Raw genomic sequence first — 24,970 nt, forward strand, 5'->3', positions numbered from 1 at the left:
GTCACGTCGACTCTTATCCTTTTGTCCATTATTCCATGCATAAATAAATAAATGGATAATCAGGATATGCTTGATTTTTGGCTCATATCTTTCTTTAGAATCACATGACACATGGAATGCATGTGGTCCTCTCTCCACTACATACTGTCTATAACTCACTCACGAACAAATTAACAAAGGCCTCCTACTCGGTATTGCCCAAAGAATAAAAAAAGGAACAAAAAAGGCCACAAATAGAGGACATTTCATGCTTCCTTGATCTATATCGATACGTTCAACCTCCTCAGTATTCATGTTTGGAAATGTTTTCTTTACTAGGGTCGGTTGTTTGAGGAATTGAAAGTACAACAACAGCTCATTGTGGAGCCTAAAATAATCTAAAAAATTCTAGAGGCGACAAGTGGACTTTTATTTAAGAAAGACAAGATTACCCTCAATAAATGGGCAGGCTTCTCAGATGCTCCTACGCGCAGCTCACATCCCTGGACGTCCCCAGGGCCGGCCCTGAGGGGGTGCAAAGTGTGCGACAGCATAAGGCCCTCAATTTTTTGGGCCCCCAAATTCTAAAAACCTTCATACACACACACACACATATAAATGCGTGAACATGATCACAATGCCTTCTTGGTAGAGTTGTCGATCGGCGGTACTGTCATTTACTTTTGCACGGGTTTGACTGCACACTTGCTTATGTTTATTAGTTTTGATTTTTTTTCCAGCTATCCTAGTTTTTCTATCCTATTGGGCATTGTCCAGGTAACCATTTTGGGCCTTTTTTTAAGCTAGACTATTTGTTTCTTTTTTGAATATTTGTAGTTTAATTTCTTTCATTGTTTGTTAAAAAAAAAAAATTCTTTCATTGTATAACATAACTTTTGCGAATAAATCTACAATTAGTAATATCATAATAAATTAAAATTTTTAAAAGTTTAAAAATATAATCTTTAAAAGCCTCTTCCTTATATGACACCATTTAATAGAATATTTGTAATAATAAGAATCGTTTATTCTTTTGATCACCGTTTAAAAGTTATCAAATTATAAGTTTCATCCACTTGAAGACTTTAGTCATCTATATATCAAAAGAAAATTATAATACAACTTTGCTCATACTTACCGTTAGAGATACGAATCTCGAATCTCGAATTTTCAAATAATCTAACAGCAACCAACCGAGAAGGGAGGGGGGTGGTGAGAATAATCCTTGCTTTAGGGTGTGAGCAAAAATGCAATAAAAAATAATATTTCATTGTAAGATGCTATCAATATCATAACTATTGATTCGTTTAACACAACTTTTTCATGAGATGAACTCTAGATGCTAATAAAGAGCATTAATGGTTATGATTATGATATTTGTACGATGATACGATAACTACATAGTCATCACTCCATGCTTTTTGTATTTAAAAATTAAGGATTTCGAACAAAAAAACATAGGATTTCAGATAGGTGCATACCACCATATTATGCTTCATGTTGTTTTTTCTTTATATCAATTTAATCCATAATAAAAAAAATATAAACTATAAAAGAAAATGTAGCAATCAAAATTTTGAACTATGTAAGGGCCCCTGTTTGAGTTCCACACAGGGCCTCCTAAATTTCAAGACCGGCCCTGGACGTCCCAGCAGCTGAATACGACTACCCACAGCTCACATGCCCTTGGTAAGGAATTAAAGATAATGATTAATTACCCAAATCCTATCTTTAATACATTCCCATTTGAAGATAGACTCCAATCAAGTAAGTAATTTTAATTTAAATCAATTAGGGATAATTACTCCATTATCTCAAGATATTATTTCCTATTTAATATCTTGGGAATATGTAGAGAATTTATCTCCATTAAACACTATGGACAGCCCTATCCCTATAAATACCCCATATTCTACCAAATTTTCAAAGATTTTGCAACCCTAAAAAAGCCTTAAACACTTTACTCTCTCAGAGAAACTAACTTAGGCATCGGAGATCCGTTGACCTAACCCCCACGCCCACCTTGTGGGCGCATGAGGCTTAGGTCTTTGATTAAAAGTGTTGATTGTTTTGCAGTTGCATTTTCGTCAAGACTAAAGACGGCAAAAATTTGCATCGACAAATTGGTGCTTTCATTGAGAGTTGAATCAAAATACTCGAAGAAGCCTTTTGCATTTGTTTCTTGAATTTTCTATTACGTTGAATTTCTCACATGTCGTATCAATTAATTTTTCCTAGAAAAGTTTCTTGATCAATCCCTGGAGAAATGATACAATGGTAGGAAATTCAGAAACTACGACGAACAGAACACCGCACGTGTAAAGATTTGGACTAGAGAGTGGAGACGAGGACATAGCCCCACGACGAAGATCCTCAAGGCTTAACGCGATGGTAGGAGGAACCCCACTGCCGCGGAGCCGCGCCACTACCACCAATAGCCACGACACAACTTCCACCGCCGATGCCCTTGCAGCGCCGCACTCAACCAAACCCTAGGCATGAAGCCCAAGTCCATTTCCAAGCCTATGGGCAGGAGACCCAAAACTTGGCAGTTGGCATAGCAGGCCCAAGGCAAGAGACCCAGCCCACTGTGACAGCAGGCCCAAACCCGATCTTAGAACGTGGTAGTTGCTGCCAACTAGGCAGCTCAACGGGGCCAAGCCCAAGCCACCCAACCAGCAGGCCATAATGTGGCAGCCCAACGGCCAGGAAGGCCCACAGTCATGCAAACCCTAAGTAGGCGCTGGTCCAACACACCCCGTAACTCGCTCCGATGACCTGGCCTGCGACCAAATCCATTCCAAGCCTATCTCTAACGGTCCATATTCCAACCATCGGACCCATAATCGATTCAGGGTTACTTTCGCCCTACTTTTCTGCAAGAATGCCCCCTTTGGGCTCAAACTTTGTACCTGTAGTTCACTATACTTCCACCACACATGGAGACACCCATCATCCAGACTCTTCCAATCCAAATGGTGAGCACCACGGACCCCAGCAGGTCACCAACTTGACAAGCGCCCTCGCGCATCAAACCACCTTGGTGAACCAATTCCTAGAGCGCATCGAGATGCAGCGTGCCCCAGATAAGGTGTCCTGAAACAGGACAAAAGCGGAAGAATGTGACTCATTTCAGCGACTTCCCGACAAAAAATCGCTCAGCCCGCCACGAACCTAGCGTTCGAGTGGTGTGCACTCTCATTTAGGCCCTCGGGGAAACGTCTTCTCCCACCTAGATGCGCAAAGAAGCGTTCATTCCCAACTTGGCTTATAAGTCAATGTGCATTCGAGGTTGGGTCCACACTTTTATGAGCACTCAGGACATTCCAGAAGAAGCGTCCATACGAGGCTAGGCCCACAATGAGATTCTCTTATGAGGCAACGGAGTAGGCAAACGTGATGCCCCACGGAGAGCACGAGAACAGTCCAGCACAAGTTCCACTGGCAGCCCTTGCCAAGAGCAATGGAGAGTAACATAAGGTGAACCACGTGCACCAAAACCACGACACAAACGAGCAGGACATGTCGAAGAGCAACATGGACAGGCAGGTCAAGACCGCGCCTTTCTTAAGGACTCATCGCAGGAATTGCGCCCCCTGAGGGACCAACCATGTTCTCCAGTACGAGAGGATAAACTAATTGCTCTCCAGTGCGAAAGGGTAAACCAATTCCTAAACACCAACATGGGTTAACTCTCCAATACGGAAGGATAAACTCTACATTCTGAATATCCAGACGTGGATGAGCCTGGCTACCCTAGTATAACTAAATGCACGATGGCTTGCGTCGAGATTCCTAAAAGTAGCCACAATGGTCTTTTTCAAGGCTTAGCTAACTGAAGGATTTTGGGTCTCTTGGCCTAATCCGTGGGGAACGGGGCCCTAGAGACGGAGGGGGCACATTAAGTAGTACGCCTTGTAGACGGCTGCCCTGGAACCCTAAAGCTGCTACCGGGTGCACTAAAGTAACCTACAGTTTCCGGAAGACTGCCTACGGCTTGCCCTTCGAGCAATAAAACCACGCTAGACTTATACAACTGCACATTCTTGTGAAAGGTTAAACAAGTTAGCATGTATACACGAAGCTTTATCCACTATCGACATGCTACGTAGTCGATAAGCTTCACCTCTGCCAAGCACAAAACAACCTACACCAAGTTCTAAAGTGTTGTGATACTTGCTACGCAACCTACGGAATTGGAGATAGCCAAGGTTAACAGCCTAGTGGTTACGCGGACTTGTCTACTTCCGTAAGTAAGGCATTCGGCTGCCAACCCTATGGCTAACAACTTTGTAAAGTTCTACGCCAACACCTACAACTGCATAGGCTACATAGGCCTGTCTACTTATAGAAACGTAGCACGCCTGCCACTAGTCTATAAAGTCTAAAGGTTAGGGCATGAACAAAAGAAGTGAAGATGAAGTTGAAGAAAAGCGAAGGAAACATGTTTATAAACAATTAGCAAATGCCGAATGAGTTCAAGCAAAACAAGAGCTATAAGGAAAAACAAAGAAAATCCTAAAGGCTACCTAGAAGACTACACTTCAACAGCTTAGACATCCCACGACTACTTAGTCACCACACCTTCAGCAACCACGACGCTCTTAGCAGTGGCATCATCCAGCACTTCACCCTTGACTGCCCCATCCTGGGCACCAACTTCTCCAACTACTTCACCAATTGAAGCCTCAAAAGTAAAACCAAGCAAGTACTTTGGAGAAATAGAGAAGGTCTTGAAACCTTGAGCCCATCCTTCTCACCCTTCAGCTGTTCATCCTCTTCGAGCAGACCAACACGGATGCGTTGCAACTCATCCATTTCCTTTTTTAGACTTTTGTTGATCTTTAGTACACCTTGAAGTTCCAACACTTGGGGTTCAAGCCTATCAACTACCTTCTTGAAGTGGATCACTTAATTATAAGCAGCAATCTACTCTTCATCCTTTACATAAGCAGCGAGACGAAGCTCTGAAACTGCAAACTCAAGATCTTGAATCTGAGGTATGTAACATCCAATCTCCTTCTCTACACTTTCATACTTAAACTTAGATCGTGTCAAGCTTAGTCTTCAACTCAACAATATCTTAGCGAGCGGTTTCAAGCTGCAAAGAAGTGGGGGCAGAAATATTAGACCCCTTCAAAGCAACGAGCTCAGAATCTAACCTCTTGATCTCCTCGGACGAGGAATAAGCTTCGACTACCATAATCTTCACCACCTCCTTGGCAACCTTGCTATATTGCATCATAGTAAGCAGAGCAGTCATTCTATATTGGGTCGTATGTTTCATAAAGGAACTTGGGCAAACAAACCTTTCTAAATGCCATCAACAAACTTGGCACAAACGTCCATGTCTTCAAGAAGATCTGGTTTCAAGAGCACACGGATCTCAGCAGCCTCCCTAGAAGCAGGCTCAGTGGATTTCTCATAGCTGCCCACTTGAGCAGTCTCCTCATTCCCAACAAGCGAATCAGTCTCAGTAGCAGAAAGAATGGGCCTTAGTGCAACTTTAGCAGCAGAGTCCACCTTATCGCTCTTCATAATAGCAAGCATTTCCGAAAGAGAGCTGGACTTAGCGCCCAATGTACATCTTGGCACAGACTTTGGCACTAGGGGCATGATAAGACCTCTACACTGAGCAATACTATAAACAATCGTATAAGCCATTCTCGACATGGCAGGCGCCACACACTCAGATCTAGCAGCCTCATTTTTCTTCCCATTGGAACAAGCCATTCTCGACATGGCAGACGCCACATGCTCAGATCTAGCAGCCTCATTTTTTTTCCCATTGGAAGAAGTTATGTCAATCACATGCCTTTCGGCAGTAGGCGAACCTTCACAAGCAGCGGAGGAAGTCTTTAGTTTTTCTCAACCAGCATCTCTTGAGTAGGTGGGGAAGATCTCTTCTTTCCACCTTCATTCATAGTAGGCCCTATGACAGCATTCAGATGAGCCAATGCATCTGCCTTGATCTTCTTTACCTCTTATCTCGGAAGCAGCCTACCTTTCTCCCAGCGAAGAGGATTAAGCAGCCAACATCATTCATAGTACTCAGCAGGGGAGCTTAACCCATACCGATTTTTCCCTCATTTTTCTCTCGGACTAGTAGGCAGGGGGCCTACATGCCCAACATTTCAGTAGCCCATAAGGCTCGCGACCTCCTTGTTTATCTCAAAGGACATGAGTTATACAGCTCGCCTAGCATTGCACCCCAACGCCTCAATCTGCGGCCCCAACCGCACAGCTGTCCTTAGCTTTAGCTAAACCAAGCAGCTCAAACAGTGGTCTCTGCCACAACACTTCCTCAGCCCATGTCAAGCTGACTTCTGGCCCCTACCAGCTGACGTGCTTCACCATCCCGACGGTTGACCCGCATCAGCGTTATCCAAGAAAAAGACAAAGAAAATTAAATTTTTCTTACTTCGGTATGGCGCGGAGAAGATGAAGAAAGCAACGAAAAACGGTCCTTTGCATGGGCAAGATGTAGAAGATTGCTACAGGAGGGGAAGCAAATATCCTCTAAGCTCTCTCTCTCTCTCTTGTAGGGTATAATAAATTGCTCTCCAAAGTTGATTTAATAACCCACTTAAGGTGGACTTAAATAGGCTTTGAGAGAAATTTATTTCCCTTTCCTAGAAGGATCTAATTTCCAATTAAAGAGAGAATCAACATCAAAATAGGAAACAATCTTATGTTTCCTCAAGCAAGAAGATCTCTACACCTGCTGCCATTTCCTGCAAAAAGCCCAACAGGTGTGGGGGCATTTGTGGAGCCAAAAATAATCACAAGGCAACACGTGGATTTTTTGACAAAAGAGGACAAAAATACCTTTGAGGTACAACGGAATTCCTACGCGAGAGCAGTAGGCAATCATCCTTCAACTAAATCAAAAGTGCCCAAAATAGGTAATAATTCAAAACCTATCTCATCAAATCCCTTTTACAAGGTAACTCCCAAAACCTATTTCATTTCATATATCTTTTACCTCATTTTCCCTTTTTTAGCTAATCAATTAGCTATTTATTTTATTCATTCCATAACCTCCAAAACTTTCTTTCTAAAAATGTGTTAATTGGCTAATCAATGGATTAATCCATTAATTGCCAAATAAATCACACAATGAACCACAAAATACACCCAAAAAACATCCCAAAGGCCGGCCACCTTTTCTCCAAATGGGACTGGCCATACTCTATATATTGAACCACATATTCTCTAAAAACCTAAGTCCACACTCTTGCAAAACTCCAAAAACTCTCTAAACACTTTTCTCTCTAAATTCTAACTTTGGCATCGGAGGTTCTTCGGCCAAAGCCCCCCCCATTCATCGTGGGCGCATGAGGCTCTTGGCTTTAACCTAAGGTGTTATTTGTTTTGTAGGTGCAATTTTGTCCAAGATCAAGGAGGAAGAAATTTGAATCCACACTCATCACTATGCAAAGCGACTAATCAGTATTTAGGGCTGGTTTGATATTGCTGTGCTTTGAAAAAAAGCTGCTGTGAGAATAAGCGGCTCTGCTGTGAGAATAAGTGGTTGTGAAATAAATCAGCAGAGTGTTTGGTAAACTTTTTTGTAAAAGTGCTTTTGAAAAAAAAAGCAATCTGATAGTGAGTCTTTTCATTAAAAGAGCAATGTAGCTCCGTGTGCTTTGAAAAAAAGCCAGTTTTCCAAAGCTGCAAATAGCAGCTTTGGCTTTTTCCTTTGATTTCAGCTTATTCTCACAGCAGCTTCCAAAATAAGCCATTTTTTTTCAGTTTACCAAACACCTAAAACCCTCACAACTTTTTTTCATGGGTGCTTTTTTTTTAATCACCTCACTCCCAAACCACCCCTTACGTCATCGCTTCATTTGTAAGTGAATGTCTCGGATTCAACATACTTAAACGACAAGTTGAAAACCTAATTATTATGGATGACTCATATGGTGACTTAAATCTAATTTCCCATTGCTTAGAGTAGGATATTGCTCTACCAAAAGAAAATCAGGATTCGGAGAGCACATAATAATAATAATAATATCAAGAAAAATTCTGAGAGACGAATGCCAGCAAAAGTTCATTGAGTTTGAATGGTGATGTTATACCTCAAAGGTTAATTTTCCAATGAATTAAGTGTCGCATGGAGAGTTGGTAGTCTGTAGATCTCACATTCTTGATTCTAATTAGAGTGTCGATTACTAAATTAGTTTTGGAAAATGAGTAGACTTATTCGGAAAGCAAAACTATTATTCTTACCACGTATTTGTATCATCCATCTAATAGAAATGAGACCGACATGTGTTAGTGGGTCCTATTTTTATTAGAGAGATGTTACAAATAATTATACAAATATATGATAAGTGTAATATTACTCGTCTGAAAAATAAATAAATTTATGCGGCGATAATCAAACTTCTTGTTGTTGCATGGTAATTTCTGGAAATGTGGATTACTTTAAGAACACATAATGAGAACATTAAATATACACCATTCCTGAGCAACTTCGAAATCAATAAAGTCATTAAACCACGCTCTACTAGTCAGTACGTCTAATCTCAAGTAAACTCTAATCAATATCAGCTCGTCCCTGCAGAAATCATGACTACATGCTTCGATCTCTTCTTTCTTTAAAGTTCTTGCTCTCAATAAGACGAGCGTATATTGAACACGTTAACATGGAAAAAAAGCCAAAGATGTGCACATCTGTGTCGGTTACAACCAGTTTCCTATGAGGTCTTAATCACTTCTTAATTCAAAACGAGTTCATTTAATTTTCCTCATAATATTTTATTAGAATTAAGCATATTTAGTCCAATACTAATATTTGTCTGATTACTTACATGTCAGAACACGTATATACCATATTTAGGTCTCACTCACATTTAGAGTACATCTCTTACACATAAATCTCATAAGGTGTCCACATAATTTAATTTAATCGTTTGAGATCCCATAAAAAAACTTAACGGAATTGTAGTTTGGTTGTTTTGTCTTTTGGTTTTATTTTCTTGTCAAATATTATAATTTCTTCGACAAGAGCATGATGTTTTTTTAATCTAACTTAAAATCTCTCATTTACAAGTGAACAAGAATAATGCAGTACTAAGTGGCATATTTTAAAGGCACCAAAATACAAATGTCTAATGTTAGTTTGGTGCTTACATGCAGTCCAAGCCAAGGATTAAGATGGACGAAAAGAAGAAAAGAAAAAAGCACTCTTAGAAGTTGCGGACTTGCACGCTTCGAACTATCAATGGGAAATGATTTGATTTGGTTTTAGGAATTCCTGATTTAATTGATGATATGTTATTTCAAGATTACCATAATTTATAAACTTAGGTAACTTAGGTGCAGTACACTCTTTTTTCCTGTGATCAGGTCAAAATTTCCAAAAAAGTTTTTATCGAAGCCTCTATAATGCACTGAATTCTCAACTACGTCCTTATTCAGTATTCTCCTCAATAAATATCGTATGCTTCTTTAAAAAGACCTTAGAAGAAGTCAAGCAACTGTACTTGAATGCTCTATAATTTGTCTTAAGAGCATGTGGTGAGTATAGTACAACAATGCAACATGTTCCTTGCTTTAATTTTTTTTGGTTTTTAAATTTCTTCGAGCAAAAGAAACCTCCTCTCTGTCATCATCTTCCCTTCTTTGGCTCCTCCAAATATTCTTAGACCAGTGGATTGTCAGTCTATTTATAAAAATTGTCCCTTACCCCTTACCTATCTGAAGCTCTTCCAAATTCCCCATTTCTTTTTTATTATTTAAATTTTTTAAATATACTTATAAGGCAGGGAGTGGAATAGCCACGAGACAGAGAATAGCAAAAGAGAGAAATAGAGAGGATGACCACCACATCCTCCTCTGTTTTTTTCATTACATATATTCCAATCCCACTCCTTGGATCTTAGTTTTCATCTTTTTTCTCATCTGGGTCCTCCTCAAATGGTAAAAGTTTTCAACTTCTTTGATCTTTTTTTGTTGATCTTGTTTTCTGAATTGTTCGGTCTGTCTGCTTTTCTGATCCACAACAGCTCTGCTCAATTTTTTATTTTTTGCTTTTTTTTGTTTTGTTTAGGAAATCCACTTTGTTGTTCTGATTGGTTCACGAAGGATCTGATGCTCCAAGATTGGATTTGACGTTTCCTAATTCTTGTTTCAATCAGAGCACTATCCGGGTTCTGTCTGAATTTTGGACAAGGTAATGTCTTGTTCTCATGCACATTTTGATCTCTTTGTTTCGATTTTTTCGATTATCGGAGTCTTTTCAGATTTATTAACGATGAAAAGTTTGCCTTTTCCTGTTGAATTATGAAGTTCTATGGTGGATTTTCAATTCAGATTGAATTGCATATGTTTCTAAGTGTGTGTTTTTCTTAGTAGAGTTGAATTAGGTGGTCGGATTTGTGATGTTTTGTTGCAGAAAAAGATGGAACCAGATCATGGGAAGCTCTTCATTGGTGGGATTTCCTGGGACACAGATGAGGAACGGCTCAAGGAATATTTCAGGAAGTATGGAGAGGTGGTGGAGGCTGTGATCATGAGGGATCGTGCAACCGGTCGTGCTCGTGGATTCGGGTTTGTTGTCTTTGCGGATCCTGCGGTTGCAGAAAGAGTTGTCATGGATAAGCACATGATCGATTGCCGCACAGTGAGTATCGCTTCTGATCTATCTTTATGTCAATTCTGTTGTAGGATTTTAGTTGCAGTGCTGCAATTTGTCCTGTAGACTTGTATTTTTAGTAAGGATCATATTCTCGTAGACATGACGTTTAGTTTGCATTTATGGTTAACGAAACAAAACCGTTTAGGTGTATTCTCACTAGATTTGAGTCAATCAATTGAAATTGCATTTAGTTACTTGGAATCTGCAACACGCGAACTTAGGATGGCACTAATAATTTTGTTAAGTTTGTTGTTTTCAATTTTAGGTGGAAGCAAAGAAGGCTGTTCCTAAGGAGGATCAGCACATTTTAAACAGAACCGGGGTTGTCAATGGTTCCCCGGGTCCTGGACGCACAAAAAAGATTTTTGTTGGAGGTTTAGCATCCACAGTGACCGAGAGTGACTTTAAGAAGTACTTTGATCAATTTGGTACAGTCACTGATGTTGTAGTAATGTATGATCACAACACTCAAAGGCCAAGAGGCTTCGGATTTATCACTTATGACTCGGAGGAGGCTGTTGACAGAGTTCTGCATAAAACATTTCATGAACTCAATGGTAAGATGGTTGAGGTCAAGCGGGCAGTCCCTAAGGAGCTATCCCCAGGACCCAGCCGGAGCCCTATGATAGGATACAACTATAGTCCGGGTAGGACCAATAGTTTGCTTAACAGCTATGCTCAGGGTTATAATACTAGCCCAATCGGAGGTTTTGGCATTAATGTGGACACCAGGTTCAATCCAATCTCTAGTGGTCGTAGCGGGTTGTCTCCATTTGGCACTTCTGGATATGGAATAGGTATGAATATGGAGCCAGGGTTGAGCCCAACCTATGGCGGAAATTCCAACTTTGGCAGTAGTCTAGGATATGCACGGATGTTGAGCCCCTTTTATAGTGGCAATTCAAACAGGTATAGTACCCCTATTGGATATAATGCCGGTAATGGAAGGAGAAGTCCTGTAGTAAACTCGACTACTCGGAATGTCTGGCGAAATAGTGGCATCAACAATAACTCGAACCCTGCCAGTACCGGGGCCTGCTTGAGCTCTGCAAATGGAGGTTTTGAAGTTACGATTGGAAACAATGGTTCAAATTGGGGCGCTAATTCTTTTTCAACTGAAGGTAGAGGCAGTGATTCTGGCTATAATAGTGCCAATGGTTATGGAAGTGGAGGTAGCAGCTTTGGGTTGGGAGGAGGAGGATATGGAAGAAACGGTGGCACTGGTATAGCCCCAACTTCATCATTTCCCGGATCAACTGTTGGTTATGAGGGCTTTTATGGGGACTTGTACCAGAACGGTTCAGTTTATGGCGACTCAACTTGGCGCTCAAGCAGTCCTGATCTAGATGGTTCTAGCACATTTGGTTATGGGCTGAGCGATTTACCTGCAGACATCACAGCCAAAAGTTCTGGTGGCTATATTGGAGGTTACAACGTTACCAGTACACAACCAAATAGAGGTAACTATCTCCTTATAACTGAAATTTATAGAGAACACTGTAATTCCAAATGAACAACTCTTTTCTTGAATATAAAAGATTTATCTTTCTCGATTGTGGATGGTTCATATGAAAGTTACATATGTTTAAACTTTAAACACAAGATAGAAAACTACAGCTCCTTTTCTATATCATACTAATAACATTGATTCCACAACATTCTTCATGTTTACATTCATGTATGCAAGAGATAACATTCCAGCAGCCAAACCTAAATTTTTGAAAGTTGATATGGATGACGTTAATTGAGTTTCCATTACCGGTCATGCATGTTGAAGTTGTCCAAATTATATGTAACAGATATAAAGATTTTTTAATGCTTCTCTTTTAACTTGTCAAATTAGTTGTATGCTAATAGTTAGACGTTCTTTTCATCGAATTCACTATGTTTTCTGTTCTTTCTTCCTTGATAATATGTACTTCAGGAGTTGCTGCTTAGGTGATTTGTTTGCGTATGAAGAGGTGATGGTAGGTGAACTGAAACCAGTCAAACGTTGAAGGTTGTGAATATTATACGTCTCCCTTATTAAGATTTTCAGCTTATAAGGAAACTGATATAGTTCTAACGAGGTTCCTTGATTTGGAAGTGTACACATGGAAATTTCTGTCAAGGTTTGGGATTTGCTTTTGTTCCTCGAAATCTTAGGTTCCTTTCTTCAAATTCGATTGAGGTGTAGCATCAGATTGCGGGATACATACTCAGGAAGACGGTTTCAATTAATGTACCTTGCATCTCCGGTGGGACGAGCCAGCATTAGTCTGTCGAAAGAGATAGAGCAATTGATTTTTCTAAATTTCGGGTTTTCTTTCATTTCGTTTTGTTTCTGTTAGCCTGGCAAAGTTGTTGGTTGTTATATTTCTTCTGGGATTTGGTTTTTCTCTCAGATTGTATGTGAGATTTTCTGATTTACTAGTGTGAAACAATAGAGGGACTCCCAACTGGGGTAACCCCAATCAAATAAGTTACTTAACATTTTGATTCATTGTTTTTAAGCTCAATTGTTTTCTCCTCTTTTTTCTCATACTATTTTCTGTTTCTTCTCAATTCTGTGGAAAATGTAAATAATTTTAGGGCGTGCAGGAGAGAAACAGTGTGCGGTTTTTATTTTCTGTAATTTTATGATTGCTTGTGATGAACTTAATTGAAGCTAAACGGTAGAGTCCCAATGATTGGAAATCACATAAGATTTCTATTTGTCCCCCCAACACTCGCTCACCTTTTTCTTGTGCTGTATAGGATTCCTTTGTTCTTTTCAGTTGGAAAGGAAAAGAAGAGAAAAAGGAGCATTGCTCGCAGCTTAAAATGTCAACAAAGTTGTCCTTGCCCTCAAAACCTGTCTTTTCCTATGTTGTATGCTTGGCCCTTGCTAGTGATTTGCCTAGATTCTTCCACACTAAATTATATAGATTGATTAAGCAACCGGGGTTAGCCTAGTGGTAAAGTTGGGTAGGATAATGTGTTGGACTGGACTAGATTCAGGCTTCGAAATTATCCAATGTAACAAAAGATAATTATATAAATTGATTTGCTCCACATAGCTGTGGAGCATAGCGGATCGATTATGCGGTGTATACTACCACATATTATGTGGTCCACAAGACTCGTGTTACGTTTACTGTCTAGGATCAGATTATATCCCTTCCAATTCCCACAAAATACTAGGACTGGAAGGGACAGAATGTGGTGCCTAATTTCCTTCGTGACTAAGTCACCTTCTAACTTGTTAAAAAAATAAAAAAAATAAAAAGTCACCTTCTAACTTCAACTTGAACAGAATTTATGAGGAACTTGGAGTTTCACCGGGTCGAGCGGGAAGTGCAGCAGCTTTGCGAGCTTTCGGCATTGCTTGAGAGTAGTTTGAGCATCAAGCAAGTGGTGTTGAGGAGAAACAGATTGGGCAAACAATGCTTGGCAGAGTTGTGTGAGATTGTGAAGAGGAATAGAGTAATCAAAGAGATTATGTTTTCGGAATCAGGCATCGGGTCTGCTGGAGCTGCATTTCTTGCTTCTGCTCTTAAGGTGAATGAGAGCTTGGAGGAGTTGCAGATATGGGAAGACTCATTTGGGTCGAAAGGCTCAGAGGAGCTCTCGAAGATGATTGAAGTGAACTCAACCCTGAAGGTGTTGACGATTTTTTACTCGAATTCAATCACTGCAACTCCACTTGTTTCTGCAGTTTTAGCAAGAAATAGGACTGTGCAAGTCCATGTTTGGAGTGGAGAAAACGGAGAAAGAAGTTCTAAGGTGGTTGAATTTCTACCCGAAAACAGCACACTTAGAATTTACAGGCTTGATCTTTCGGGTGCTTGCAGGGTTGCCTGCGCTCTCGGGTGGAACTCAACTGTCAAGTCACTCTACCTTACCGGAGTGGGGTTGAAGTCACGATGGGCAAAGAAGTTTCGATGGGTTTTGGAACAGAACCAGAGCCTCAAAGAGGTAATTTTGTCGAAAACTTGGCTGAAAGATAAGGAAGTTGTGTATGTAGCAGCTGGACTCTTCAAAAACCAGAGCTTGGAGAGCTTGTATTTAGATGGAAACCCGTTTGGAGGCATCGGAGTTGAGCATTTACTCTGCCCTTTGAGCAGGTTCTCTGCCTTGCAATATCAAGCAAACATTACTTTAAAAGCGGTAACACTTGGGGTTGGAAGAACCAAGATTGGGAGGGAGGGACTTGTAGCCATTTTACAGATGCTGACAACCAATGAAAGTTTAACGCGATTAGGGATATACGATGATGAAAATTTAAGGCCCGATGATTTTGTTAAACTCTTCAAAACCTTGGAGAAGAATGCCAGCTTGAGACACTTATTGTAACAGGGCTGCATGGGTGTTCAAGGAGAGCTGGTACTGCAGGCAATCATGGAGACATTACAGGTAAATCCTTGGCTCGAAAGTATTGATCTCGCAAGAACACCGCTACAAAATTCAGGAAAGACCGATGCGGTCCATTAAAGATTAGGGCAGAATGGGAAGGCTGAACCAGAAATGGATTTTCTTAAAGACATGCCACTTCCAGTACTGAAAAGTTGTAGAGTGTTCTTCTGTGGGCAAAAATATGCAGGTAACTGTGAAACTTTTGTTTAAAAATTCAATTGGCTTAAGCACATGACATCTCCTAAAAACTTTTCGGGTTTCGACTTTCAGGTAAGACTACATTGTGTAATTCAATATCACAGAGTTTCTCTTCTTCAAAGCTTCCGTACGTGGACTAAGTACGATCTCTAGTGAACCCAGTTTAGCAAGCTGTTAGAACAGTTGGAATGAAGATAAAGACTTTCAAAGATGATGACAACACAAAGATTTCGATATGGAATCTTGCTGGTCAGCATGAATTCTTGCTGGTCAACACAAAGATTTCGATATGGAATCTCATGTTCCCGGGGCATGGCAGTGCGTCATTCTTGTCATCGTATCCAGTTTATTCAGGAAAACGAACAACAGAGAACCGAAAAACTCAATGGAGATAGAAGAGGACCTCCAGTACTGGCTCAGGTTCATAGTCTCAAACTGTAGAAGAGCAGTGCAGCAATGCATGCTCCCAAATGTCACAGTCGTACTCACACTATGACAAAATCAATCAACCTTCACAAAACTTACAGGCTGCTATGAACTCGATTCAGAAATTGCAAGACAAGTTCCAAGGATTTGTTGACTTCTACCCGACAGTGTTCACAGTTGATGCAAGATCTTTGGCATCAGTGAGTAAGCTCACTCACCACCTTCTAAAGACAAGCAAGACAGTTCTCCAAAGGGTCCCAAGAATCTATCAGCTGTGCAATGATCTGACACAAATACTATCAGATTGGAGATCCGAGAACTACAACAAGCCTGCGATGCAGTGGAAGGAGTTCAACGAGCTATGCCAAGTAAAGGTTCCATCACCAAGAATTCGATCAAGACACGATAATAAAGAGGAGGTGGAAATGAGGAGATGGGTTGTTGCTACTTGTCTTCATCACATAGGAGAGGTAATTTATTTATGAGCTCGGGTTTCTGATCTTAGATTGTGAGTGGTTCTGCGGCGAGGTGCTTGGCCAACTAATAAGACTTGATGTCGTCGTCGTACCCAGTGCACAAGGCTCCCGCTTTACGCAGGGTCTGGGAGAGGTGAATGTCGGCTAGCCTTACCCCCATTTATGGAGAGGCTGCTCCCAACTAATAAGACTTGATGTAAGAAACTAAAACTCCAATGAGAAAAATCGATTCATCAGCAAGAAAGATTTGGAGAAGATTCTAAGAGGAAGCTTGCAGAGTCCGATTCCTGGAATGGATTCGAAGGTATTTGAGAACTTGGATGCAAGTGATCTTGTGCGAATGATGCTTAAACTGGAACTATGTTACAAACAAAACCCATCATATCGTAATTCTTTGCTGTTGATCCCCTCCATTCTTGAAGAAGGAAGAGAAAAGCCACAAAGATGGCAGTTAAGCAGACTGGAGGGCCTCTATGCCGGGAGGCATCTTGAATGTGATGATTCCAGCCATATGTTCCTCACACCTGGCTTCTTTCCCCGATTACAGGCAAGAATTTCCCTAATCCTTCCTTTTAACTTGCTCTTCAATTTTCGTTTACATTTTTCTTCGAATTATTTTGGATTTTATTGAGTCTCATTTTCCAAAACAAATCTCAGCACAAATTGATAAAATACGTAGCTATCTGCTTTGAATATCTCAACTTTAATACAATCTTTCCAATAACTGCATTGGAATAAAATGTCAAGGTATTCTGGTTTCTAGTAATATATGGCCAGAATGCGTTCAAAATCTCACACCTCCCAGGTACCGGAAAATGCAGTTTGTTTCGTTGCAACAATTAAATCAGGCATTACTTTCTGTTCCTGCAGACAGCATGTATGATTACCAGCACACCTGGGATCCAATCTCAGATGCTGGAAGACAAATCCTAAGACCTGGTTTTGATTTGGCCTGGGACCTCCTATCTATCAGATGATGACTTCCGTGAAGTGCTGCATCAGAGATATCATGACCTATACAACCTTGCTCAAGAACTGAAAATCCCACCTGAGAGCAACCCGGAGAACACAATATCCACAAGTGACGAGCCTGACAAAGTTGATCCAACTTTTGGTGGAATCGCCAAGGGGGTTGAAGCGGTTTTGCAGAGGCTGAAGATCATTAAGCAAGAAATCAGAGACTTGAAACAGGAGATCCAAGGACTGAGATATTACGAGCATAGACTACTTGCTGAGCTTCATCGCAAACTGAATTACCTCGTGACATACAACGTTCAAATCGAAGGAAGTGCCAAATATGTTCTACTTTGTTAGAACAGAAAATTACTCGAGGAGATTGATCACCAACATGGTTCCCGGCATGAATGCTATTCGACTGCACATGTTATGGAATGTCAACGAGAAATGCATGTCGTTGAAGATCAAATGGGGTGTGAACTGATGCAGGTTGACAACAGGACCGTTAAGTCTTTGGCACCCTACACCACAAAGTTCATGAAACTGCTAACATTTAATCTCAAGATAGGAGCCAATCTAGCCGCTGGCATGGGAGAAATGATACCGGATTTGAGCAGGGAACTTGCCCACCTGGCCGATTCATCCCTCCTTTATGGAGCCGCAGGTGCAGGGGCAGTTGCTGCCGGTGCAGTGGGGGCTGCAGCGATTGGGCAGGCAAGGAGCAGAAGCAAGGCTGCAGAAAGCTCAAGAGACATCCAGCAAGATCAGAGAACCGCGCAACAATGGGTTCTGGATTTTCTAAGGGAACGGAGATGCTCAACCAGAAAGGATATCGCTGAGAAGTTCAGGTTATGGAGAGTGAGATACAGAGACGATAGGCAGATTGCATGGATCTGCAGGAGGCATATTAACCTCAGAGCGCATGAAATAATTGAAGTGCCCCTTTGAAATTATGCATCTGAAATGGTTTGGAATTGGATAACCCGAATCCTAGATTTCCCCTTTGATGTTGTAATCAATATTTTCTTTATTTGTCTTCTGCTACAAAGATCCCGAAATTTCAGTATAAGCTCGTAACTAAACACTTGAAACACCGTCTTGAAAGGAAAAAAATCCTGAACCAAACTGTTATTGCACCCGACTATTATTGTACTTGATATCATCAGCCGTTAGCATGTGAGGAGTTTTATATATTTGATTCTTGAAAGTATTTATCACTAACATTAACAATTGTCACGGAGATTACACTAATTACGTAATCAAATTATACACCTACTTTTCAAGAGGCAAAAAAACATCGACTTTTGAAGGAGATGTATGAAATAATGGAAGATTAACCAAACTTGTCCAAGTCACATGGATGGGGATGGATAAGATCTCTGGTGGATTCTTTTTGCCTTTTCATGATTAGATCCGTTGGATTATGAAACCAATCACGTTAAATGGCCGAAAGCACAGCTGCAGCTGATCTGGCCTTTCAAACTTTTGAGGTTAATCACACCATGTGATTGTGGGATTATAACATAACTCATGATTAGCACATAGTTGGACGGAGTTTGATATCGAAAAATTAAGGTTAAAATCAAAAGTAGATACAAGGAGGAAAGATGTAACAGAAGTTCTTATACGCTAATACTAATACAAGGTGATAGAACAGAGCTTGTAACAAGTACAAGTCAAGATTTTCGTGACATCTAAAGCACCTCAACATACAAAGGGAAACACCACAATACATAAAACATTATTACACATCAGTACGAGTAATCTAAAATCTAGAGTCACCTGTTTTTCTTCCTCCGATGAAGTGAAACGAAAGCTCAGAAGAAAGCCCTACTGCCATAAAACACCCGGGAACCACTGCTCTTTGGTGTCTGTATTTTCTGATCAGTGCTCGAGTTTCCTGAACTGGTTGGTGATTCAAGGTCCAACGGAAGCTTCATTTTTGCCAAGGACTCGGTGAATTGCTGCATGCTTTTCATGTACATGTCTACAAAATCCTGCTGCACCGCTGTATGCTCTGGAACGGTGACTGTGACAGTAGGATTCTCAAATGTCTCACTTGGCACCCCACCAGACGAATTAATCTCATCATCTTTATCCACCTTTTTCTCTTCCTGGTTTGGAGATTTCACAGCTGATGGAGCATCATACGACTCTGAGCTTGTATGACCCGATGGAGATGAAACACCATTAGTTGACACACTGCTTGGGGGAGAATCAAGCTTCCGAACAGGAGTAGATTCAACAGTAGCAGTCGAGAAACCTTCAACAGCATGAACACCCACTTCGGAAATAACCTGAGTTTCAGTGTCAGCAGTGACAAAGCTATCAGAGCTTTGAGACTCAAATTCAGAACATGGGATCTTAATGTACTCTGAAACCATTCTCTGGTCTTCATTGTCAATGTTCGGATCTGGGAACTCTAACCTATCTAATTCACATGACTCAGCTGTCTCCGAGTCCTGCACAATAGGATTTGAGGCCAAGGACATTACTTCTGGCATATCTCCAGTGTACGAGAGGGACAACTGGACAAACCCTGCTGGGGAATGAAACAGATCAGTTGAAGAAAGAGAGAACTCTTTCTCTAACTTCCCATTCTTAACGAGGACCTCCGACAAAGGCACCAAAGAAAACCCCAGCAACTGATCTTGAAGATAATTCTTGACCCTGCTCAGCATCCAAATCTCGCATTTGAGGGAGGAATCAACACTCCGAACATTGAGCTGGACATTGTCATTGAAGACTGGATTTTGACCACCGCCGTTAATGGTCTTGGTGGAGACTGTGTTTTCAGGATCACTCGTCAGGCATAGCTTAGCGTAGACATCTTGCTTGTGGTATATGCAGATGTTCTGGATGTCCCTAGCCTGATGAACGTAAACCTCGAGAACACCAATGAAGTTCTCTGAGTTACAAGCTATATTGGCATCAGTTGCATTGGATGCGGGGCCATTGGTACGAATGAACTGCTTCTCAGGCTCGGCAACAGAGCTTTTGAATGGAGACACAAGAGATTGAGGAGAATCCATGATCATAAACACCTAGGAAGTTAACCTGACAAAGCACAACAAAGATCTTTCTGAGAAAACTCGAGTCACTCCAAAATTATAAGTCTAAAATTGGAAAGTACCACCTAGTTAATTCCAAAGACCCAGCTCAGATATTTAGCTGGACTGGATACAATTTAGACTAAAAACATATAAAGCCAATTCGAATATAGAACACCTTAAGGCATAAATTAGAAATTCGTACGATTCTAGTAAAATCCAAGGCGTGGTTACCGCATAAATTAGAAACTCGAACCGTTTTAGTTTAAATCCAAGGCGTCAGTCGAACACAAATTGTAACCTTCTATGATGCTTAAAACGAGACCCCAAAATAAAATATAACAAAATCCTAGCATGTCCAGAAATAAACACCAATTCTCAAACATATAGAATTTAGAAGCCAAACATTCATAGAAGGAACTTTCATAAGAATCACTCAAACCCCAAACCATAGCATAAGCACCACAAGAAACTGAGAGTACACAAACCTATTAACTTCAGCAAGATAAAAAATTAAACAAAAATTTCTTGTAATTGAAAGATCAAAACCCACTTGAACAAGCTCAAAACCCAGACACCCTTACCTTGAAATCCTTCACACAAACCAAAAAAAGGCAAAACCCAGAAGCCAAAAACCCCAAAAAGCACTTTTCCAGTAGGCTCCTCCAAAACCCACCACAACCCCAAACTTAAAAAGAAGCAAACCCTTAAGCAATAATGCAAGATATAAAACTACACAAATATTTCTTGTAATTCAAAGATCAAAACCCATTTGAACAATCTCAGAACCCAGAAATCCTTACCTTGAAATCTTTCACATCAACCAAAAACAAGCAAAACCCAGAAGCCAAAAACCCCAAAAAAGCACTTTGCCAGTAAGCTCCTCCAAAACACACAACCCCAAACTTAAAAACAAGCAAACCCTTCAATAATAATGCAAAGATATTTGCACAGTCCAATAAAGCCACCTACTTTTCTACAAACAGAGATTATATTCTACCACCGCAATCCAAGGGAGCAAAACAGGGAAACGAAAGCACAGCGACCAAGATCGTGCCACAGAATTCCAAAAACAAAATTCGACCCTTGAATCCTTCGAAAAGTCACATAAAACGAACCAAAAAAATGAACAAATAGCTCCCAAAAGAGCAAGTAACAATAAAATAAAGCAAAAGCTGAGATGGGTTTGCTCCTTTTTCCATTACCTTTGGCTCTTTAGCTAGAAAGTCAAAGCGATTTGCTTGAAATTTGAAATTTGTGTCTCCAATTGAAGATCCGACCAAGACCCAAAGACACTCAGTTCATCAGTCGAGATTATACTGTTGCTGCTGCTGCTACTGCTAATGAAACAAAGCTTCTGAAGGACAGAGAAGGAATAATGATAAAGATAATCTAATGGAGAAATGCGGGTGTGGGTTGAAGCTTGTCGGAAAGCCTATGCGGTTGTGTATTGGATGATAATATATAATAACGTACGATAGTGTTATTCAAACACTTAATTTTACCTATCATACATCTATTAATTTTTTATATTTGTTCTTCTTCAATTTATTGAATTCGATGCTTAGAATTAAAAGAATATGTGTGAAGTAAAATTAAATGTGGATAACATTACCACTACCCTAACAGAACTACTATCTTCTCATTTCAAACTTCTTGTTTTATATTTTTGACTCTCATTTTTCTTTAAGTAATGCTATGAAAATCAAATTTTACAAACTATGTCATGTTGTAGTATGAGAAATAAACCAATAAGCGAGAATGAGAAAATTCAATTGCAAAAATATATTTTTTCATGTATGTAACGTAAGTAGATAAATAATGTCCGTTTTTGTTTCCCTAAATTTATATAAGTAATGTACTAATTCGCCTTCTAAATACATCAAAAAATCTCTCAAATCCTTTAAAGGTCAGTTGTGTTATGCTAAAGAGACTAAATTTATAGATAATGTTTTCAAAACTAAAGGATATAGAAGTTGATGATTAGTTTATTATTTAAATATTGATAAACATGTTTATTCCTATTGGTAACACATTATTTAGCTTGTAAATTTAAACTTTCAAACATTATCTATATAATAAATATCCTTTTGGGGTCTTATTTCCTTTTTGGGATATTTTTACTTTTGGGCACTTACTTTTTTAATTTATTTTTGTTTTATGATCCAAAGGGGTGGGGTTTGCAGAAACACTGCCCCACACGGTGTGAAAGGCAGACCAATCAGAGAAGAAATGAGTGCGCATTTGTTGGTGGGGACATGAAACATATGGCTTGTCTCTACATTTCTGCTCTTCTTTTTCTTTTTACGGTGTTCCAGCTTCACTGCCAACGCTTTCCCATTAGAGGTGTTTTCTTTTTGGTACGTGACCATTCATTTTTACTTTTCACATAATTTTTTAATTTTTTATTATTGAAACGAGTGAATTGATAAAGATTAAAAAACAAAAATTAACAAGAAGTGTGTCTACCCTACCAAGTCGAAAATGATAGTTAACTTTCAATCTATGAATTTTATGCTTCTAATATGAAACTTATTGGTTAAAATACTCTGACTATTTGATGTTTATATTTTACTAACGAGAAATGATCTCTACACTTCTTTTTTATTGTCTCTTGATTTGTTTTGATTTTTTTGAACTAAATGGCTACAACAAAACTACCATTGATATTGTGCATAATTTAATTCACCATGTTGAGGTTGATAAGCTGGAAGCAAAGATTATTATATCTGGCCATTTGTGAAGTCAGATTATCAAATGACAGATGTATTACAAAGATAGTGTTTGGTAAAGTATTCAACAACTTCTTTATCAAGTTGGGCTTTTGTGGTAGTAGCGATGCATGAACTTGAGATGAAGTGTGACATGAGCTATACCAAATTCTAACTATGATTTCTTTCCTTAATTTGTGTAGCTAACTTAGTTTGGTATAATCATCTAAGTGTAGTACCCAATGTTTTAAAAAGCACTAGGCGCCGGCGGGTTGGAGTTTAGAGTCTAGGGAATTAGGCGAGTATAGGCAGTTTTCTTATTTTAATTAAATTTGTTAGAGGATCCTTGAGGTATGTAGCAATTGGGTAGCAAAGATAGATTAGATGTGCTACGTAAAAAAATGCATCTCTGACAAAAGTAGCAACTCATTCAACAAATTAAAGAAGTGGCAACTAACCTTGTATATTTACAATATCAGTTGTTAATTCTTCATGTTAGCAAATTGGGTCCTGCAATATATTTTATTCAAAAGTATTATTTAGTAAAAAATTTGAAAATAAAATTTGGACCTCACAAACGACATTTAAAGACCAAATAATTTTCAAGTGTACTAGTTGGATCCATATTTTATTCAAAAGTATTTTTAAAATAGATGGGATTCTCGACATTGCAAGATCTAATGAAGGCACATCAAACGGCTGGCAGCCTCTTTTGATTCTATTCAGTGGTAACATATTTATAGACAAGCCAACTTCCTCGCATATGCTATTAGTTTCATTAGTCACAATGTTGACTACATTTGTATTAGGAATAGGGTACTTCCTAGTGAGGCACACCAAGCATTTGCATTTGACTGCATGGGTTCCAGCTGTTCTTGAGGATTCTTCTTATCTTAATAAAGTTTATTACCTAGCAAAAAAAATTTTAAAAAAAATCTAAATAAGTTAGCAAAGGACATTTTTAAAGAAAAAATTTGCTAACTTCTTTAGAGATGTTCTTATGTAACATATAAGCCACCCAACCCACCTAGGCTCGCCTAGCCTGCCTACTTGGAGAGCCCTGCATAGATTCAAATTCTATCAACCCACCTAGGCTCTCTTGTTAAAGGCGGTTCACAAGAGAGCCCTGCATAGTTCTGTTTGACATTATTGCTCAATTACAAAAGTACGATTGGAAAAATAATATTGTTTGTACCATACTTGACCAATCCCGAAACTACTGAGCACCGGTCAACGTTATACCGTCAAGGACCCAGAAGAGTTTCCCTCCAACCAGGAGGCCAATCACAGCGCGACGCGTGTCGACATCAGAAGCCAATCACAACACGACACGTGTCAATGTCAGAATGAAACTAGAAACTCTTTTCTATAAATAGAGATCATTCTCTCACAATATTTCCAGATGTCATTTGTACTAAATCATTCACTTATACTCACTAAATGAGAGCTTAAACCTATGTACTTGTGTAAACCCTTCACAATTAATGAGAACTCCTCTACTCCGTGGACGTAGCCAATCTGGGTGAACCACGAACACCTTGTGTTGGCTTCCCTATCTCTATCCATTTACATACTTATCCATACTAGTGACTGGAGCAATCTAGTGAAGGTCACAAACTTAACACTTTCTGTTGTACCAAAGTCCCCACTGATTTTATGCATCAACATTTGGCGCCGTCTGTGGGAACGACACTTATTCCCACTCTCTTCAGCTTTGCCAAGCTGGTTTGCACCATTCGTACACTCTCTTTTGACCAGGCATCCCTTTCCAACATGGGGAACGAAGGAAGACACAACATACAGAATGACACCCCTCTTGCACCTAGTGCGAAGCAACGAAAAAATGAAGGAAAGAGGGTTGCTCTTCAAGCTAAAGTCGATGAGCTAGAAGCTCAGAACAACAAGATAGCAATGAAGAATGAGGTCCTCCAGGAGCAGTATGAGAAGCTCTTTGAGACACTCCACGAAACTAGGCGTACTGAAACACGCGAGCTCGTTACCCCTATGGATATTAACCATCATCTGGGTGCCCCCCAACACCGAGGGTCACCTCCCTTCGACATGGGTATCCCTGATGAGGAGCGAGCTAATCATCAAAACATTGATCAACATGAAACTTCTCTCAACCCAGATGCTTCAACCCGAAGTAGA

General features: G+C 39.9%; 2 protein-coding genes and 1 pseudogene across 5 annotated transcripts; 2 read left to right on the forward strand and 1 right to left on the reverse strand.

The window, feature by feature from the left end:
• The first annotated feature begins 9,529 nt into the window (after nt 1–9,529).
• LOC126588824 (heterogeneous nuclear ribonucleoprotein 1-like) lies at nt 9,530–13,125 on the forward strand. 2 transcript variants are annotated; one of them, XM_050253956.1, is made up of 5 exons: nt 9,530–9,909; nt 10,040–10,162; nt 10,345–10,612; nt 10,893–12,087; nt 12,552–13,125. In XM_050253956.1, exons 3-5 carry the CDS (start codon nt 10,391–10,393, stop codon nt 12,563–12,565), a joined length of 1,431 nt encoding a protein of 476 aa, XP_050109913.1. In that variant the 5' UTR covers nt 9,530–9,909; nt 10,040–10,162; nt 10,345–10,390; the 3' UTR covers nt 12,566–13,125. The 2 variants fall into 2 exon arrangements, with proteins under 2 accessions (XP_050109913.1, XP_050109912.1); XM_050253955.1 differs by having other exon boundaries at nt 9,532–9,909; nt 10,385–10,612.
• Nucleotides 13,126–13,267: 142 nt separating this feature from the next.
• Nucleotides 13,268–18,265, forward strand: LOC126588826 (protein TORNADO 1-like; annotated as a pseudogene).
• A 348-nt stretch (nt 18,266–18,613) lies between these two features.
• On the reverse strand, nt 18,614–21,563 carry LOC126588825 (uncharacterized). Of its 3 annotated transcripts, none has more exons than XM_050253957.1 (2): nt 21,314–21,563; nt 18,614–20,115 (listed from the first exon to the last, which is right to left on the reverse strand). In XM_050253957.1, exon 2 carries the CDS (start codon nt 20,094–20,096, stop codon nt 18,876–18,878), a length of 1,221 nt encoding a protein of 406 aa, XP_050109914.1. In that variant the 5' UTR covers nt 20,097–20,115; nt 21,314–21,563; the 3' UTR covers nt 18,614–18,875. The 3 variants fall into 3 exon arrangements, with proteins under 3 accessions (XP_050109914.1, XP_050109916.1, XP_050109915.1); XM_050253959.1 differs by lacking the exon at nt 21,314–21,563 and adding an exon at nt 21,081–21,237; XM_050253958.1 differs by lacking the exon at nt 21,314–21,563 and adding an exon at nt 20,912–21,065.
• Nucleotides 21,564–24,970: the final 3,407 nt, after the last annotated feature.

This window comes from Malus sylvestris, chromosome 11 (genome assembly GCF_916048215.2).
Source record: "Malus sylvestris chromosome 11, drMalSylv7.2, whole genome shotgun sequence".
Classification (NCBI taxonomy): Eukaryota; Viridiplantae; Streptophyta; class Magnoliopsida; order Rosales; family Rosaceae; genus Malus; species Malus sylvestris.